The sequence below is a fragment of the Myxine glutinosa genome, chromosome 2 (genome assembly GCF_964187855.1).
Source record: "Myxine glutinosa chromosome 2, kmMyxGlut1.1, whole genome shotgun sequence".
NCBI lineage: Eukaryota > Metazoa > Chordata > Myxini > Myxiniformes > Myxinidae > Myxine > Myxine glutinosa.
This window is the reverse complement of record NC_136262.1, coordinates 215,624,346-215,643,517: the sequence shown is the minus strand read 5'-3', so window position 1 is coordinate 215,643,517 and position 19,172 is coordinate 215,624,346. Positions and strand designations below refer to the sequence as shown.

The following is a 19,172-nucleotide window of genomic DNA, read 5'->3' as shown; positions in this document are numbered from 1 at the left end:
CAACCCCTTCTCTTTCCAGCGTGGTGACTAAACATGGGGGATCGATAGGTTGTGAGCAGAGGTCATTGAGGGACAGAGGTAGCACTATCATGTGTATTCCTGTGGTGCCTGCTTGGGGAAAGTGCATGCACGACCAGCAGTGTGTCCTATTTTGAATTGTTGCCACTTCCCTGGCCACTTTCCAATATGTGTTTTCACCCTTCTTTGGGGCCTTATTCTGGGGTTGTGGCGTGAGTATGTATTCGATGCATCGTATGTAGTTCTTTTCGCCACCGGCCGCGCCAGGGGTCCAGACGCTGCACCGGACCTGCATAGTCATGCCTTTCTCTAGGCGCGTGCGTGTTTGAAGCTTAAAATCAGGGGTTCCCCATTTGTATCCTGGTTGGGCCAAGGTCTTAATGCTAGCTTGCCCGTCTTCCCGGAACTCTCGTTGCTTTTGTAGTATCATGCCAACGCGTCCAGGCCCTGCCGACAGTGCTAGCCAATTTATGTTCACCCAATTTGTGTGCAGGGCTTTCTGTTCGAAACATGGTAGTGATACTCTTTGTCCCCATGTTACGGTGAGGTGTCGGGTTTCGTTTTTGCATCTATTGGAATCGGAGTTTCCCCTAGCTGCTGTCGCTATCAATAGTATTGTACCTATGATTAGGCCCATCCTTACTGTGTTCTGGGGGTGTGGTGTCTGGTGCTTGTATGGCCAACTTACAGTGCGTGGCGTGGATCCACGAAGTCTTGCCCTCGCAAAAGACTGCCGTTGGTGTAGTCAGCAACACCTGGACTGGTCCCTTCCACCTTGGTTCCAAGGCGTTCTTGCAGGTGAAGTGCTCCACGAACACCTGGTCTTTTTTTCTCTGGTGGAACACCTGGTCCACAAGTCTCCTGGGAGCGCCTGGTCTACAGGTCTCCAATTTCCTAATCCACTTTTTTCAAGTGGATCCAATTTTATCCAATATTCAATTTTTAAATTCAATCCCATTTAATCCAGTCCAATTCAAATTAAATTCAATCCTTCTCTCAGCATCCCATTACCTGTTTCCAACATCAATAAAAATAAAATTATAAAATTAATAAAAAATCAATCATCTCAACTCTCAAATCGAATCAAAAAATAAAAATAAACGAAAATTACTTCAGCGAGAGTTTCAACTAGAATTACCACAAACCAACCACCTTTAACCTCCATTAACACAAACACAAACCACCATTAACCTCGATTAATACAAACAAACCACCATTAACCTCCATGAACCTCCCCCTATTATTTATTTATTTTCACGAATAAACAAATAATAGAAATAACCTGGTCTACTTCCAATTTCAATTCTGGTCAGTTCTGGTGTCTGGTCACACACAATGTTTTCCTCACCCACTGTGATTCGCTCACAATAGATTCTCACTGTTATGTCTGAAATTAAGCTACCCTACTGGGTATTCGTGAAGGGGGTCCATCTTTCCCAACCCCTTCCTTCACACCAGCCACTTCACGTTGTCCACCATACTCACTGAATTGTCATCAATTCTGAAATTCGTCTCATGAAAACACATCCCAGAGTCTAGTGTAACAGCCAGACAAACACATAGACACGCTGAAGACCCCAGGGTACCCATCAAACTAGCTTGTCCCCAGATCAACAACACAGCGAAACATGTAATTTTACTAAAATAATCACTTACTCATAACTAGCTGGATAACTAGCATAACTAGCTCAACACCTGGAACTCATAACTAATACTCATACCACTAATTACTCATAAGAACTCATAATTACTTCTGTAATTACTCATGCCAATACTTACTCAAAATAATGTAATATCCCAATCTTCACCCCTTATGCAAATCGAAGCACCCCGGACAACCCACAACCAATATCAACCACTGTAGCCGCCTTCCCCTCCAGGCAGCCACACACAGCCACATACATCTCCATCCACGTCACACAAGACAACAGCCAACGAGTGTGTCCACCACACAGAAACCTTTGGCAATGCAACAACCGAACTCCCAGACAACCAACAACAAAACCCAATCCATCTCCATGGCTCATCAAGCAGTTCCAACTTAATCCAGCTTCACATACCGATTTCCCCAAAAACTCGTGAAACTTCACCCCCGTTCTGGAAAAACCCTGGACTAAACCCTGACACCCTAAATAACTTCAGACCCATCTCCAATCTACCCTTTCTGTCAAAAGTTTTGGAACGTGCTGTGGCCACTCAACTCAAACATCACCACTCTGCCAATAACCTGTATGAAACATCCCAATCCGGATTCTGCTCCAGCCACAGTACTGAAACTGTTCTCCTCAAAATCACCAGCGACCTTTTCTCTCCTCTGACGCCGGCAACCTCAACATTTTCATCCTCCTCACCTCAACGCCTCCTTTGACATCATCAATCACGCCATCCTCCTCACCCTGTTTAGACCAGCTTGTGCCTATTAAACCCAAATCAGTTCACTCCCAAGCTTCACATGGACCACCTACAGCACTGCAAAGATGTCCTCTACTCCACCTACTACCCTCAAATTATCCACTCTGGCTCCGGAATCCCAAAAGCACTCTTCTCTACAATAAACAAACTAAATAAACAAACTTTACAACGTGAACAAACTCCTCAGCGCCCTGGATACCGCCACCTGTCATTCAGAGTAGACAACAGCATCTCCTTTCTGGCTTTCAGCATCTCCTTTCTCCTTTCTGGCATCCAAATGAAATTCTGGCTTCAAATCAACTTCCTCGAACTTAACTATGATAAATCTAAATTAATCTTCGTTTGCCCACAACCACTCATAACTTTGCCCCCCAAAAAACAAGTCACATTCTTTGTATATTGCCAACATTGTTCATCGTTTAAGTATCATCCAGAACTAAATTTTTATAAACCATCAACTTGTAGATGCATTTATTTATATCCCATTAACCCAAGAACTCTCAATTGCTTGGTTATATTTTAGTAATGTCATATATCCATATTTCTTTTCCAAATTGTTCCTGATATACACATTAATCCCATCTGTCTTCGTTTCCAGATGAACTCAAATCAGGAAATCAACACAAATCCTTATTACCTCCAATCAATTCAAAATTAAATCAAACAATTCAAAACCAGATCGGATCAGCGATCAGAAATCACTTTTCCAATCAACACATTCCAAGCAACAATTCATTCAAAGACCAAGCTTAAAAACACAACTCTCATCTTACTGTGACAAATAAGCAACCAACCTACTTCACACTAAACAAATAACTTTTCATCACCCCTTTCTTCTCCACCGCCTCTTACACTTAAACAGATCATAATTACTCACTCATACACTATTGCCCATCACCCAGTTGCCCCAGACCCAAACACAGGTTTGAAATCCCAGTAGGTTGTTCTTCAATCCCAACCATCATGTGATCCCAACATCTCTCCATTTATTTCGTTCCTCATGGGGTTGGTGTTTTATGGCCTTTACCTCTTACCCAATCACACTGCACATTATTCCCCGTCCTTGATGGATAATTTTACATCCAGATGGGCACAGCATCCCATTTTTGGCGACCCAGCCCTAAAACAAGCCCCTGGACTCCTTGCAGGCTGGACCAAAACCCCTGGACCTGCCTCCATGGAACAATGACGCCTAAGCACTCAATTAGCCCTCCCAGTACCAAAGACTTACAATCAGACCGACAGACAGACAAATAACAGAGGCATGTCGCCAGCCCCAGCACAGGACATCCCCTTTCCGGGCAGGTACAATATAATCCACAGCATCGAAATGCCAATTTCTATCCGGGGCCTCGCAAAGCCAAAATCCATGCATGCGTGCTCCATCATGCAACCCGATCTGTACTCGGTGCGCCCGGCGCCCCCTATAATCAGTGAGTTATAATAACCACAATATCTCTGGCACCCAACTCGTGATACCACAATTTAATCCACGTTACTTGCATCTCTTCATCCTCACAAATGTCCTCCATTTAACGTGACTCAAATCCATCTCAAATCCCCACAGCTCGATCGAACGTCACTGTGCTCGGCCCGGATAAATTAAATTCCAAGCGTACTGTACCTGACGCTTCCGGTCGGCACCGGAAGTCTGTTTATTTCTTGAGACCCCTGAATCGGGACATCAACGACAATTACAAAGACAAACAGGACTCGATATTCTCTGTTCATTAATTACGTACATGATTTTGGTTTAACCAACAATATATGTCCCGATATTCTCTCCAGATTTAAGTTCTATATCCTGTCGTTAAAGCAACACCCTGTAGACTGACTCCGCCTGTCGTTCTTCCAAGGTTAGTGAATTACCTCTGACCTTTCCCTTGCATATCTCGAACAAAGGTCAACTAAACTTTAAAAGGTCAAACTTCGAATTGGGGTAACCAGCGCTTTATTATCCCACAAGTAATGCAAGTCCGGCGACAATGGACAAATGACCATTAATGTGGCTCTACATAGCATAATGCTAACTTCTACGAATCCAACAACCGTCACAATCCGTTCAGGGACTTCCGTACGTGCTCTACAATGCAGCACCTCTCTACCTGGTGCACACCTTTCGCACATCCTTCCTCGTTCGCACAACGCTTCATCAACACACCTCCTCGCGCCCACACCTTGGCACAAGCCACACCACATACCGACAGTTGAAACCTCAACCGTCCTCCTTCCTCGGATCAGCGTTCTGTTGAAACCGTGACATTTCTGCCTACCTCAATCAGAGATCTCTCTGAATCTCATTTATTCGCACTGTATCTCACTTACTGTATGAACAAGACTTTTTGGCTCCGGAAATTAATTACTCTGTCTTGAAATCGTTTAATTTAACCATCCTAAATAAATCCATCCATATAAATCCATCTTAAATAACGTATTCGTCCTGTGACATTGCCTGGCATATATGTCGCAGCCGGCCACTATTCCGACATGGCTCATGACTCATGTCTAATTCTGACAAGAAGATGAAGGATGAAGGACATGACATGAAGAAGAAGATTCTGACAAGATACTGACATGTGAACGTCCGACATCCAGCAAAGTCGAAATGACCCACAATGCATTTGGGCACACACTTCCTCTGAGAGTGGGCGAGTTATCGCCGGCACTCTGAGCAACCTCATCGCACCCGACCCCAAAATGCACTATATGACACCAATTTCAAAGGTGAGCTGCCTCAGCGATACATCCCACACATACAATCCACAATATCTGCCATTGAATGAACTCTTCAATTCAAATAAAACACACATATTGATTCGAATTCTGCAACCATCTCCAAGAAACCGCTTCATATCAACAGTAGATCGACAAGGGCACTCCGGGTGCTTTCCTGACCCGATTTATATCAATTCGCTTCCCAAACAACTCCCAAACAGATGAAAATCCGGACTCAGTTCAGGACCTCGCCTGTTCTCTCGGATAGACGTTAAAATGGACATTCCCGGCCTGAATTTCCCCCAAGTCGAGCAGATCGCTTACAAAGTTTCACACCGAAACCCTCTGCTTTGCACATGACACACAGACAAACACATTGGCCAGACACACACGTCAATTAACATCCCAATATACATTCATTCCTCATTCATGTTACGTCTCTCATTCAAGGAAAAGGATTTTTTGGGACGGGTTTGGACGGGGGGTGGGTTGAGGTGGAAAGGGGAGGCAGGGCGGGGGGTGTTGGGGTGTTGCCTAGAGCCCCGGGGCTGAGCTCAGGTCTTGGGGGGGGGGTTGGGGGCATGGTGGCTACCTCCCCTTTCGCGGGGTCTTGGTCCGGATTATGGACGAGCGGCATTAGCCGCTGATTTGCTTGCTTAACTACCTCCTTAATTGTTTTGTCCTGAACTTTGCTTCCTGAACTTGCTTCCTTTGGCTCTGAAGCTTCAAATTCCTACAATGCAGCTCCTGCTTCAATTTTCAATATTTCAAAACCTAACCTGTCCTTCTCACCCTGTGGCCACCTGGCCCATTTCCTGTGAGCTTATTTATTTTCTCTTGTCCACCAGGTCCTGGCCTGCTTTATCTGGACCTCTTGTCTAGAACTTAGTCTAGAGCTTCCTGGCTTGACCTCGTAGTTGTCACTACCTTCTTGTCAAACCTACCTGGTACCTACGCATTTCACCCTTCCTGGCCATGTCCCTTTGGCCGTCTAAGTTTAGCCACAGCCCTTCGTTCCCTGGCATGCAATGGCATACCCCATCTTGTCTCTGGGCTGTTCCTTCCTGGAAAAATCTTGGCCACCTGGTTTCAACCTATATGGCTGTCCGACCTCATTTTCCCCTCCTGGTGCTAACTGTAACTTTAAGCTTACTGTTAAGTCCTTACTGGTTTATCCTTACTTGTTTATCCTGGCTTTAACAAAGCTACGTCATTCTGAGGCCTAAATGAGCCTCTACTTACAATTTCTGTTCGAGTGCAGACAGCGCGGAAGACAAGGAGACTGAACCCGCTCGAAGGAGGAAGGTACGAATTTGGAATAATAGCCCTCTGATATAAAACAACTCCCACCTTTAATCAAATCAACGTGCCGGCGCCGGCCTCAGGTCAGCCTTCCTCCTGTCCCTCGGGCTCCGTTTCCCGTCCTCCGCGTCTGTTGACACCCCACTCCTGGTACCATCTGTGAAGAATCAGCTCTTCGTTTGCAAAAGAAGTCCACAAATAGCCTGAAAAATGGCGCAGCTTTATTAATAACCAACTTATACAGATCCGGAGGAGGCCAAGACATCTATAGCAAGAGCCAGTCTCATGCCACGTCAAGCCTTCCTGAAAACACATTGATTCCCAGTCCATTTATATAGGGACACGTTTTATCAGGAAATCTCCGAGGGAACAAACAACACTGGGAGAGGTTCCTCCCACCGTTATCATTCGGGGGAGTCAGCCCGTCCTTATCATTTGGACCAAATGTTTCTCTGGGCTCCGAGAAAACAGAAATGTAACTCACAATGAGGAGAGTGTATGCTTAGCCAAACAAACCCATATATTTTATGGGTTTGTGTACATGAGTAATCCAAAGCATGTTTATACAGAGTCATGCGTTGCTGAGATTAAAACAAAATATATATGGTTAACGATCATGTCATTCTACTAGCATTACGCAAAAACAAGCGCATGTGGGCGTGGTTTTACGACCAGCCTCGAAAAAAGCACACGTATACAATTTGTTCAGCATGACCTCATTTTAAGCCTTTCCTCATCCAAAACTAAAACGAAGCAAAAACCCTTTATTTACTTTATGAAATAGCATTTTTAGACATCATATAAATCATAACACATTAGCACCCAACGTCTATAACTGAACTTTAGGCAATAACAAATCTACTACTTGACATGTGTGTGTGTGTGTGTATATGTATATACTGACACACTTTGAAAACGCAACCCGACACTTTGAAAACGCAACTTTGTATAACCCTAACCCTAACAACTAATCCCAACCCTAACAACTAACCCCAACCCTAACAACTAACCCTAACCCTAAAAACTAACCCTAACAACTAACCCCAACCATAAAAACTAACCCTAACCCTAAAAACTAACCCTAACAACTAACCCCAACCATAAAAACTAACCCTAACAACTAACCCAACCCTAAAAACTAACCCTAACCCTAACAACTAACCCTAATCCTAACAACTAACCCCAACCATAAAAGCTAACCCTAACCCTAACAACTAACCCCAACCCTAAAAACTAACCCTAATCCTAACAACTAACCTTAATCCTAACAACTAACCCTAACAACTAACCCCAACCCTAAAAACTAACCATAACCCTAACAACTAACCCTAACCCTAACAACTAATCCTAACCCTAACAACTAACCCCAACCCTAACCCTAACAACTAACCCCAACCCTAAAAACTAACCCTAATCCTAACAACTAACCCTAATCCTAACAACTAACCCTAACAACTAACCCCAACCCTAAAAACTAACCCTAACCCTAACAACTAACCCTAACAACTAATGCTAACCCTAACAACTAACCCTAACCCTAACAACTAACCCTAACCCTAACAACTAACCCTAACCCTAACAACTAACCCTAACCCTAACAACTAACCCTAACAACTAACCCTAACCCTAACAACTAACCCTAACCCTAACAACTAACCCTAACCCTAACAACTAACCCTAACCCTAACAACTAACCCTAACCCAAACAATTGGCCAGCTTTGTTCCCAGACATAAACCCTATCGCGTACCTTTGGGATGAGTTTGGACGACGTGTACGCCGACGTCAGCCGCCACCACACAACGTTGCTGCGTTGGGTCAGGCATTACAGAATGAGTGGAGGAACATCCCTGATGCCACTATCAGACTTGTGCACGTGCAAATGGTGGACACAACAGATACTGACTTTGAGGTGGAGGGTGGGACTGTTTGATGACGTGTGACATCTTATGGGATTGCTGTCAGGACAATATTCTTTGGTGGGTTGTCGACTGATTAACCTGTTTTCCTTCCATAGTAAAGACCTAGCAGTTCCACTGGTTGTTTGTCATATTATTGCAACCAAAGTCCGTTTTGCGTTTTCAAAGTGTGTCAGTATATATATATATACAGTAAAACTTCCTCCAACGTGGAGGATACGTTCTGGGATAACCTCGTGTTGGAGGAATCATTAAGCTTATGGGGAAATTGGGGATATGTTCCAGGCTCCCAAAACACTGACCCATAAACGGCCTTTCTAGCTCTTTTTATTTATTTACATGTTTCTTTGTATGGAATGGTGCAGCATTATTAAATATACATTAAAATAAGTGTTAGTATCACAATAGTACTGTATTATTGCAAGATAACTCACGTTATTGTGAGGTAGTTGTTGGAGGTTTGGGTGTTTGAGTGCTGGTGGATGGTGATGATTTGCTGGTGGAAGGGGTTGAATTGCTGCTGGTAGCTGTTGAAGTAGGCCTAAAGAATTGTGTTATAGCCACTTGCTTTGCCTTCTGTTTTAACTCCCTGTGACGTTCTGTGTAGGGATTTAAAGCTGACTCTATGGCCCACTTTAACTTCAGGCTTCTTTCCACAAAAGGATCTATCCTTACAGAAATTTCTTGGGCAGTTTTTGTTGCCTTGAAGAGCTCCTCCAGCAGTTTGGTGGTTAACTCTGCCTTTTCTGGCTCTTCATCATATTCTTCATTGTCTTCTTCATGAGATGTTTGGGTCACAAGTTCATCAAGTTCTTCTCCATGGGACTTTAACAGTTCTTCTACTTATTCTTCCAAGTAATCAAATCCGAATTTCAGGATATCAAAATCTTTGGGAAAACGCCGGCCGTTTTTGTCGCAATTAATCCAGAAAGTAAAATCGAATTGCGATCACGATGACTGCAGGTGGCGACTCGTATCATCGCATGTATAAATTAAATATTAATTAACCCTTGTCCACACAAGGGGTCCTTTTAGCCTTGTATTTAGTCGAAGAAGACCTCCCTTGTGTGGACAAGGAAGAATAATAATACAAATATTTTGGAAAACACCAGCCACGATCACATGAATGCGAAACACACCCTCACGTTGGGGAGGTTTTGACGCATTTAATTCAGCGTGTAAATTGGAAACCGCGTTCGAGGAAGTTTTACTGTGTATTCAGTGCATTCAGAAAGTATTCAGACCCCTTCACTTTTTTCACATTTTGTTATGTTGCAGCCTTAAGCTGAAATCGTTTAAATTCATTTTTTCCCTCATCAATCTACACTCAATACCCCGTAATGACAAAGAGACAACAGGATTTTAGAAAGTTTTGCAAATTTATTAAAAAGAAAAAACTGAAATATCACATTGACATAAGTATTCAGACCCTTAACTCAGTACTTAGTTGAAGCACCTTTGGCAGCGATTACAGCTTCGAGCCTTCTTGGGTATGACGCGATAAGCTTTGCACACCTGGATTTGGGGATTTTCTGCCATTATTCTCTGCAGATCCTCTCAAGCTCTGTCAGGTTGGATGGGGACCGTCGATGGACAACCATTTTCAGGTCTCTCCAGAGATGTTCGAATGGGTTCAAGTCAGGGCTCTGGCTGGGCCACTCAAGGACCTTCACAGAGTTGTCCCAAAGCCACTCCTGCATTGTCTTGGCTGTGTGCTTCGGGTCATTGTCCTGTTGGAAGTCCCTGCTGCTGAAAAACACCCCCACAGCATGATGCTGCCAGCACCATGCTTCACCGTTGGGATGGTATTGGGCAGGTGATGAGCGGTGCCTGGTTTCCTCCAGACATGATGCTTAGAATTGAGGCCAAACAGTTCAATCTCAGTTTCATCAGACCACATAATCTTGTTTCTCACAGTCTGAGAGTCCTTTAGGTGCTTTTTTGCAAACTCCAAGTGGGCTTTCACATGTCTTTCACTGAGGAGAGGCTTCCGTCTGGCCACTGCCATAAAGCCCAGATCGGTGGAGTGTTGCAGTGATAGTTGTCCTTCTGGAAGTTTCTTCCATTTCCACACAGGATCTCTGCAACTCAGCCAGAGTGACCATCGGGTTCTTGGTCACCTCTCTTACCAAGGCCCTTCTCCCCCGATTGCTCAGTTTGGCCGGGCAGCGAGCTCTAGGAAGAGTCCTGGTTGTTCCAAAATTTTCCATTTAAGAATTATGGAGGCCACTGTGCTCTTGGGAATCTCAATGCAGCAGAAATTTTTTTGTAGGCTTCCCTAGATCTGTGCCTCGACACAATCCTGTCTCTGAGCTCTGCAGGCAGTTCCTTCGACCTCGTGGCTTGGTTTTTGCTCTGATATGCATTGTCAGCTGTGAGACCTTATATAGACAGGTGTGTGCCTTTCCAAATCATGTCCAATCAATTGAATTTACCACAGGTGGACCCCAATCAAGGTGTAGAAACATCTCAAAGTTGATCAAGAGAAATGGGTGGCACCTGAGCTAAATTTCCAGTGTCATAGCAAAGGGTATGAATACTTATGTCAATGTGATATTTCAGTTTTTTCTTGTTAATAAATTTGCAAAACTTTCTAAAATCCTGTTTTCTCTTTGTCATTTTGGGGTATTGAGTATAGATTTATGAGGGAAAAAATGAATTTAAACGATTTCAGCATAAGGCTGCAACATAACAAAATGTGAAAAAGTGAAGGGGTCTGAATACTTTCTGAATGCACTATATATATATATATATATATATATATATATATGTATATACATACAGTTGTGGCCAAAAATATTGGCACCCTTGCACTTTTTTCAAATAACACAATTTTCTCTAAAAATAAGTTGAAATTGACAAAAATATTTGGTCTCCACAATTCTTTATTTTACTGCTAATATTACAGAACCTTTGTTTTTGATTCAGAACTTGATATATCCTTTTAAATCAGAAGATAAAAAGAAATGGCATTGACAAAATTATTGACACCCTCGACTTAATATTTGGTAGCACAGCCTTTGGACAAAATAACTGCAGTCAAGCGCTTCCTGTAGCCATGAATGAGCTTCCCACACCTCTCTACTGGCAGTTTGTCCCACTCTTCTTGTGCAAACTGCTCCATTTCTCCCAGATTTGAAGGGTGCCTTCTCCCAACTGCTGTTTTCAGATCTTCCCACAGATTTTCAATGGAATTTAGATCAGGACTCATTGCTGCCATTTCAGAGCAGTCCAGAGTTTTGTCTTGAACCATTCCTGGGTGCTTTTTGAAGTGTGTTTGGGGTCATTGTCCTGCTTCAAGACCCATGCCCTTCCATAGAGACCCAGCTTTCTGACACTTGGTTGAACATTGCACTCCAAAATGCCTTGGTAATCTCCTGATTTCATGATGCCATGCACACATTCAAGACACCCAGTGCCAGAGGCAGCACAGCAGCCCGTAGCATCACTGAACCTCCTCCATGTTTGACTGTAGGGAAGGTGTTCTTTTCTTTGAAGGCTTCATTTTGTTTTCTGTAAACATAGAGATGATGTGCTTTATTAAAAAGCTCTAATTTGGTCTCATCTGTCCACAGGACATTCTCCCAGAAGGATTTTGGCTTGTGCACGTGTGTTTTGACAAACTCCAGTCGGGATTTCTTTTGTCTCTCTCTCTCAGCAGTGGGGTCCTCTATAGAACCCCCTTTCATTGAGTTGAAACTGTCGTACCTTGTGTCTGAAGGTCAGCTTGAATCTGTTTGGCAGTTTATCGAGGTGCTTTCTCCACCAGTCGAACAATCCTTCTCGGCAATCTTCGATCAGGTTTTCTCTTGTGGCCACGTCCAGGGAGGTTGGCTACAGTGGCACGGGCCTTAACTTCCTGATAACATTGCGTGGACACAGGAACTTCAAGGTCTCTGGAGATGGACTTGTAGCCTTGAGATTGTCCAAGCTTGGCTACAATCTTGTGTCTGACCTCCTCAGACAATTCCCTGGTTTTCCTTCTTTTTTCCATGCTCGTTGCGGTATCCACAGTGCCCCCAAAACAGCAGAATGACTCTTTTTCTCCATTCAAACTGGTTGAATGAGTGATTTTTATATTGCAGGCACTTGCAACTCACCACAGGTGAGTTCAATTCCAAAGTAAAGGAAAATCACCTGCTTGAAATCTAATTATTTCTAACAACTTCTAAAAGGTGCCATTAATATTGTCCGGGCCATTTTAGGATTTCTGTGTGTGATAAGCTAAGATTTAGTCATTTTTTCGGCTTTTTTTGTTTTGTTCCACTGTAAACCAAAGAAATAATTATGTGGATATGAAAATATTTTTTTTCATTTCAACAATTTTCTGGAAGAAATGGTGCATTGTTTGAAAAAAGTGCAAGGGTGCCAGTATTTTTGACCACGACTGCACATCTCCAGCAGAGACTGTACCTTCAGAAAGTATTCACGCCCTTCATGAGTTTTTCACATTTTGATGCCAAGACTGTATATATATATATATATATATATATATATATATATATATATATATATATATATATATATATATATAAATAAATATATATTTATAGATTATAAGAATGTCATTGTTTTCTGCTCATAATTCTCACTTTATTGTCATAACATTCAATAGATTACAGTTGTGACAAGTTTGGAGTTTACCTAATTGTATATATTAAACATAGGGGCAATACTCCTGGCGCTCACCTGGTGGAATAAACAGTATAATGCACTAACTAAAGGTATTTTAAACCAATTTCAGTGGTTGCTAGAACACAGGGCAGCATGTAGATGTATTACTAACATAACGTGTATTACGAACATAATATTAAGATTTTAAACAAACAAACAAAAAAATACCTATTTTGGGGGCAACCCCCCCCCCCCACCCCACCCCTAACCCCATATACCTCCTCAGACCCCAATTTTTAGCTCACCTGGAACGAAGTTCAGGGGAGCTTATGCGATGCCGCGTCAGTCCGTAAGTCCGTCCGTAAACACTTGAAACTTCTTCTCCGAAACCGCTGATGGGATTGTGACCAAATTTGGCATAAATGATATTTGTTGTGTTGTGACTAAAGTTTGTTCACGGCATTAAAAAACATCGGGGTCTAAGGGGGTTTCCCGGGGGTCAAAGTGCATCCAGGTTTGATCCCCCAAAATAGGAATTTGTTTTTTCCTCTGAAACTACACACACTATTTCGATGAAATTTTACCACAACATTCACCACCCATGATGTGCCAAAGTTTGTTTACAGCATTTAAAAAAATCTTCCCCTTTGGGAGTCTACGGGGGGGGGGGGGGGGGTCAAATTGGGTCCAGGTTTGACCCCCCAAAATAGATATTTTCTTTCTTCTCTGAAACTACACACCCTATTTCGATGAAACTTTGTGGTGAAATTTCATCGAAATTGCGTGTGTAGTTTCTGAGAAGAAAGCAAATACCTATTTTGTGGAGCAACCCCCCCTGTAGACTCCCAAAGGGGCAGATTTTTTAAAATGCCTTCAGTACATCAGATTTTTAAAAAATGCCGTGAACAAACTTAGGTACAGCACGGGTGGTGGAGGTTGTGGTGAAGTTTCATCGAAATCGTGGGTGTAGTTTTAGAGAAGAAATCAAATACCTATTTTGGGAGGTAAAACCTAAACCCACTTTGACGCCCTGAAAAACCCCTTCGACCTCGATTTTCTTAGTGATGTGAAAAAACTTCGGTACATCATGAGGGATGAACATTGTGGTCAAGTTACATCGAAATTGTGTGCGTAGTTTCGGAGAAGAAAGCAAATATCTATTTTGGGGGGTCAAACCTGGATCCACTTTGACCCCGGTAGACCCCTTTAGACCCTGATTTTCTAATGCCGTGAACTAACTTTAGTCACAACACAACAAATATCATTTGTGCCAAGTTTGGTCACAATCCCTTCGGCGGTTTCGGAGAAGTTGCAAGTATTTACAGACTGACAGACGACGTGCCATCACATAAGCTCCACCTGAACTTAGTTCTAGGTGAGCTAAAAATGATTACAGGTCAAGAATATTATAAGATTATTCTCACATGATATTAGATTTAATTAGAAAATCTCAATTACTCAAAATCAAATAAGTTCTACAGTACCTTATTTATAATGTTATTAATGAGGTTCAAATATATTTGAGCTCTTTCTCTCCAAACTATCTTTCATGTTACATTCCATATTTATGAATGTGTTAAATACATCCTATTTCCAGAATCATAAATTCAAAAAGAGCTCGGCGGTGTCCTTGTTCTTACTCTTGATACTTTTATCACCAAACTTTGTTTCCATCGTTTTTTTTTGCAGAAAAACCCAAATTGGCACCCAACCCGGATCTCCTCTGCCTCGTTCAACGCTTCGATACCGGACAAGGTGAAAGTCAGAATGAAGGCAAAGAGGTCAAGGTCAATCCCAGGCCAAGTTCAGAAGTCACGAAGGTCAAGTTGCAAGCAGGAGGTCGTGGCGCTGAGCTTTTTAGACGCCGAGAAGTGAGGATGGAGTTTCTTGGATGTAGTGAAGACGAATGATGTGGATTCCCGTTTTTAAGAGGATGGCACTTTTGCTTTTCTGGCTTTCGAGTTTATCTTTATCCATTCGATCATTCAAGTTGACATATTTATCACTCTTTCCCAGTAATTTTCATTAATTCTTTCTTTATATGTTGTTTTTCCTTCACTCGTCTTCATTCAGCCTTCACTTTCTCCACGTGCTTTTTCTCATGATAAAGGCCGACATGAATGCATGTTATTTTGAGGAAGCATGCTCGTCTCCACTTGGAGGAGTTCCTCGGCCTAGCTTCATTCTAGCCTAAGCTGTGTCGGATTGATGGCGCTCTTTGGAAATGTCCTGCATCACGTTCAAATGTTCATCATGACACTCACTCGCATCCCAAACCGGCTGCAGCTCTGTTGCAAATAAACATACTGTTGTGGAATACCAATCAGGTCCACACAACTTTAGTCCAACGGGTGGTTTAATTGCATTTAAGATCTACCGACATGGCTGGCAACAAGACGCTGACGGTTGCCGTATTCTGTGCCGACCCACAAGCCCCGGATGGTGGCTTGCAACTGAAGCACTGGCTCAGAACATTGGAGAATCAATTTGACGAGCCTGAGACCGCGCCGACGGCTGCCGCGAAGCTAGCAACACTACATTCAAAAATCGACTACCGGGTGTACAACTCTATCGCTCAATGCGCGACGTATGACCTCTCCATCGCGGAGCTCAAACGGCTGTACATAAAGGAAATACAATAAGTATACGATGTGACATCACATGGGACCATTCATAACATTCAATGCAAGCAAGCTGGATATTCTATGCAGGCGTACCGTTAGCGAGTCTACCAGATGTAACGTGTCACAGGAGAAGTCTCGGAGCACCGTCCGCAGCAGCGGGTCTTATAGTCACGCCCCTAGTGGTGTCAACGAGCAGCGAGCATCACCCCGGGTTCAGTACGAATACGATTTCACTACATTCTCCCCCCCGTCAGAATTATACGGCAGCGCGGCTAAAAGCGAGTGAGCGTCAGCACGAACAGGGTACGGAACATCAGTCGACCCAACCGTATCGGGCCGGGCGGCGAATTTCTCTGCCAGCACGCGTCCGAAATTCCCCGGGTACGGCATCACGTATCCCTGTGTCCCCGGCGTCGGAGGCGCCAACAGGGTCGGGTGACGAAGGGGGTAACTCCAAGTCGTCGGGCCCAGGTAGTCTCGGCGAGGGGAGGGTCGGTAGACTTTCGGCGGTGGGAGCGTCGGGAGAGGCCATAGTCTCATAGATGGGTTCGATCGGTTCGTCCGATTCCCTACTTAGGTCGGCGACCCCGCAAGGGGCAAGGTGACGGACGGAGACAGTAGTCTCACGGCCATCAGTCGTCATCACACGAGCATGCTCAGGATTAGCCTGGAGAATCTGCACTTTGTCGGGGCGTGGGCCACCGTTAGCTCGTGGACGACACGAGGAGAACGTTCCGCTGGGGCTTGGCGAGGCTTCAAAGCCCCTTGCGTGGCCCGGAGTTTGGTCAAGGACACGTACTTCGTGCCCGATGGAGGATGAGACGGTGGTGGCTGTCCGGTGACGCCCGCCAAGGACGTCTGAGCGCCCAGGGGCCCGCAGAGAGGGGCCCTCCCCTTCAAAGTCGGGTAAGGCGCCGGGTTTCGGGCTCGGCTCGCGGGCTCCGCAATGAGCCCATTCAAGGTCGCCGCGCCCGCGCGACCGCGCGATTCAATGAGCCGCGAGCCGCGTGCCGTTTTCCTGCACACTCTCGCGTAATGTCCCTTTTGCGAGCACAAATGGCATATAGCGTCTCGTGCCGGACACACGAGCCGGGCATGGCGTGGCCCCCCACAGAAAAAGCATGCGGCCCCGCGTAAGGCCTTGGGTCTGGTCGTAACGGCAGCCGTCAGGGCTGGGTCTTCCTCCGGAGCATCCCGGAGTTCCGCAAGCGGGTCCGCGTCCTCGGCGGTAGCACTCTCCGGCCGGGCGTGTAGTGTAGTGCCCGCCAAGAGGCGCGTGCGATCATAGGTGTTCGATTGCATCCGCGCTTCAGTGTATACTTTCCCTTGCTCGAGTGCCGTAGCGAAGGTCAGGTCGGTCTTCTCTAAGAGCTTGAGCCTTAGTTCCTGGGAGGAGACCCCTGCAATGAAGGCATCTAAAAGAAGATCATCCTGAGCCTGCGCGGGAGTCCGTGGCTCCCTGATGCTGTCCAGCAAGAGCTGCCGGAGCTCCTGGGCATAGTGGTCCATCGCCTCGTTGGGTTGCTGACGTCGCGTTTGCAGCAAATATCGTGCATACACCGGGCTTTTTTCCTTAATCCCCCTTGTTACACCAAGGCCCGAACACAATGGCCTTCGACCATGAGGGGAATAAGGGCTTGAGCCAGGCCAGACGAGGCTGCTGGGAGCGGGACTGAGCCCCCCGAATGGGTCGGACAAGCCTCGCGGGTGGATCCTACGCCAGCAGCAGTTTTGCGGTCGTGGCCGGAGTCTGCGTTGACCATGGGGAATCCATTAACGCCGCCGACTTCTGTTACACCATCAAATATCGCCCGGGGCAGGATAACCGGGCCGCCGATGCCTTATCACGACCGGCTACATGCGCGGGTATCACCTCTTTGGAGGGCCTACGGGTGCTGCATGCCACTGCGGGCCATCCCGGCATAACGCGTTTCGCTCATTTTGTGCGGTGTGGGAATCTCCCATACTCGATTGACGATATCCGCCGTATCTGTCGCGACTGCGCTATCTGCGCGGAAATCAAACCGCGTTTCTATAACCCTCCCATGGGGACTCTGGTGAAGGCTACGCGCCCGTGGGAACGCTTGGCGATGGATTTCAAGGGCCCATTGCCGGTGTCGAGCGGCTCTCGCTATCTGCTCACTATCGTTGATGAGTACTCGCGATTCCCCTTTGCTTATACGTGCGCGGACATGACTGCTGCCACGGTGATGCGATGCTTACAGAACTTGTTCTCAATGTTCGGTTACCCGGCCTATGTCCATACCGACCGGGGTGCGGTCTTCTTGTCTCAGGAGGTGCGCGGCTAGCTGCTCCAAAATAACATTGCTTCTAGTTACACCACGCCGTACAGACCCCAGGCTAATGGGCAGATCGAACGCTTCAACGGGATTATCTGGAGGGCCGTCATGCTCAACCTCTGGACCCTCGGCCGGGGCCTCGATAAATGGGCTTGGTCGCTACCTGCGGCGTTGAACTCGATCAGGGCTCTCCTGAGTACGGCAACCAACCAAACTCCCCACGAGCGACTTTTCCACCACCCCAGGAGCTCGGGGTGTATACGGTCTTTGCCCAGTTGGCTCGCTGGGCCCGGGCCGGCCTACCTTAAACGGGCGGTTCGCGCGAGCAAGTACGACCCCCTTGTGGACAAAGTGCAGATTCTCCAGGCTAATCCTGAGCATGCTCGTGTGATGACGACTGATGGCCGTGAGACTACTGTCTCCGTCCGTCACCTTGCCCCTTGCGGGGTCGCCGACCTAAGTAGGGAATCGGACGAACCGATCGAACCCATCTATGAGACTATGGCCTCTCCCGACGCTCCCACCGCCGAAAGTCTACCGACCCTCCCCTCGCCGAGACTACCTGGGCCCAACAACTTGGAGTTACCCCCTTCGTCACCCGACCCTGTTGGCGCCTCCGACGCCGGGGACACAGGGATACGTGATGCCGTACCCGGGGAATTTCGGACGCGTGCTGGCAGAGAAATTCGCCGCCCGGCCCGATACGGTTGGGTCGACTGATGTTCCGTACCCTGTTCGTGCTGACGCTCACTCGCTTTTAGCCGCGCTGCCGTTTCATTCTGACGGGGGGGAGAATGTAGTGAAATCGTATTCGTACTGAACCTGGGGTGATGCTCGCTGCTCGTTGACACCACTAGGGGCGTGACTATAAGACCCGCTGCTGCGGACGGTGCTCCGAGACTTCTCCTGTGACACGTTACATCTGGTAGACTCGCTAACGGTACGCCTGCATAGAATATCCAGCTTGCTTGCATTGAATGTTATGAATGGTCCCATGTGATGTCACATCGTATACTTATTGTATTTCCTTTATGTACAGCAGTTTGAGCTCCGCGATGGAGAGGTCATACGTCGCGCATTGAGCGATAGAGTTGTACACCCGGTAGTCGATTTTTGAATGTAGTGTTGCTAGCTTCGTGGCAGCCGTCGGCGTGGTCTCAGGCTCGTCAAATTGATTCTCCAATGTTCTGAGCCAGTGCTTCAGTTGCAAGCCACCATCCGGGGCTTGTGGGTCGGCGCAGAATACGGCAACCGTCAGCGTCTTGTTGC

At 45.9% G+C, this 19,172-nt stretch overlaps 1 protein-coding gene across 1 annotated transcript in view; it reads left to right on the top strand.

Moving 5' to 3' along the window:
• Window positions 1-15,319, top strand: part of LOC137420857 (synaptopodin-2-like) — a 46,439-nt gene extending 31,120 nt beyond the window's left edge. Inside the window, exon 4 of the mRNA XM_078772236.1 lies at window positions 14,669-15,319. Within this exon, the coding sequence (XP_078628362.1) occupies window positions 14,669-14,889 (221 nt within the window). The 3' untranslated portion in view covers window positions 14,890-15,319. The remainder of the gene's footprint in view (window positions 1-14,668) is intronic.
• Window positions 15,320-19,172: the final 3,853 nt, after the last annotated feature.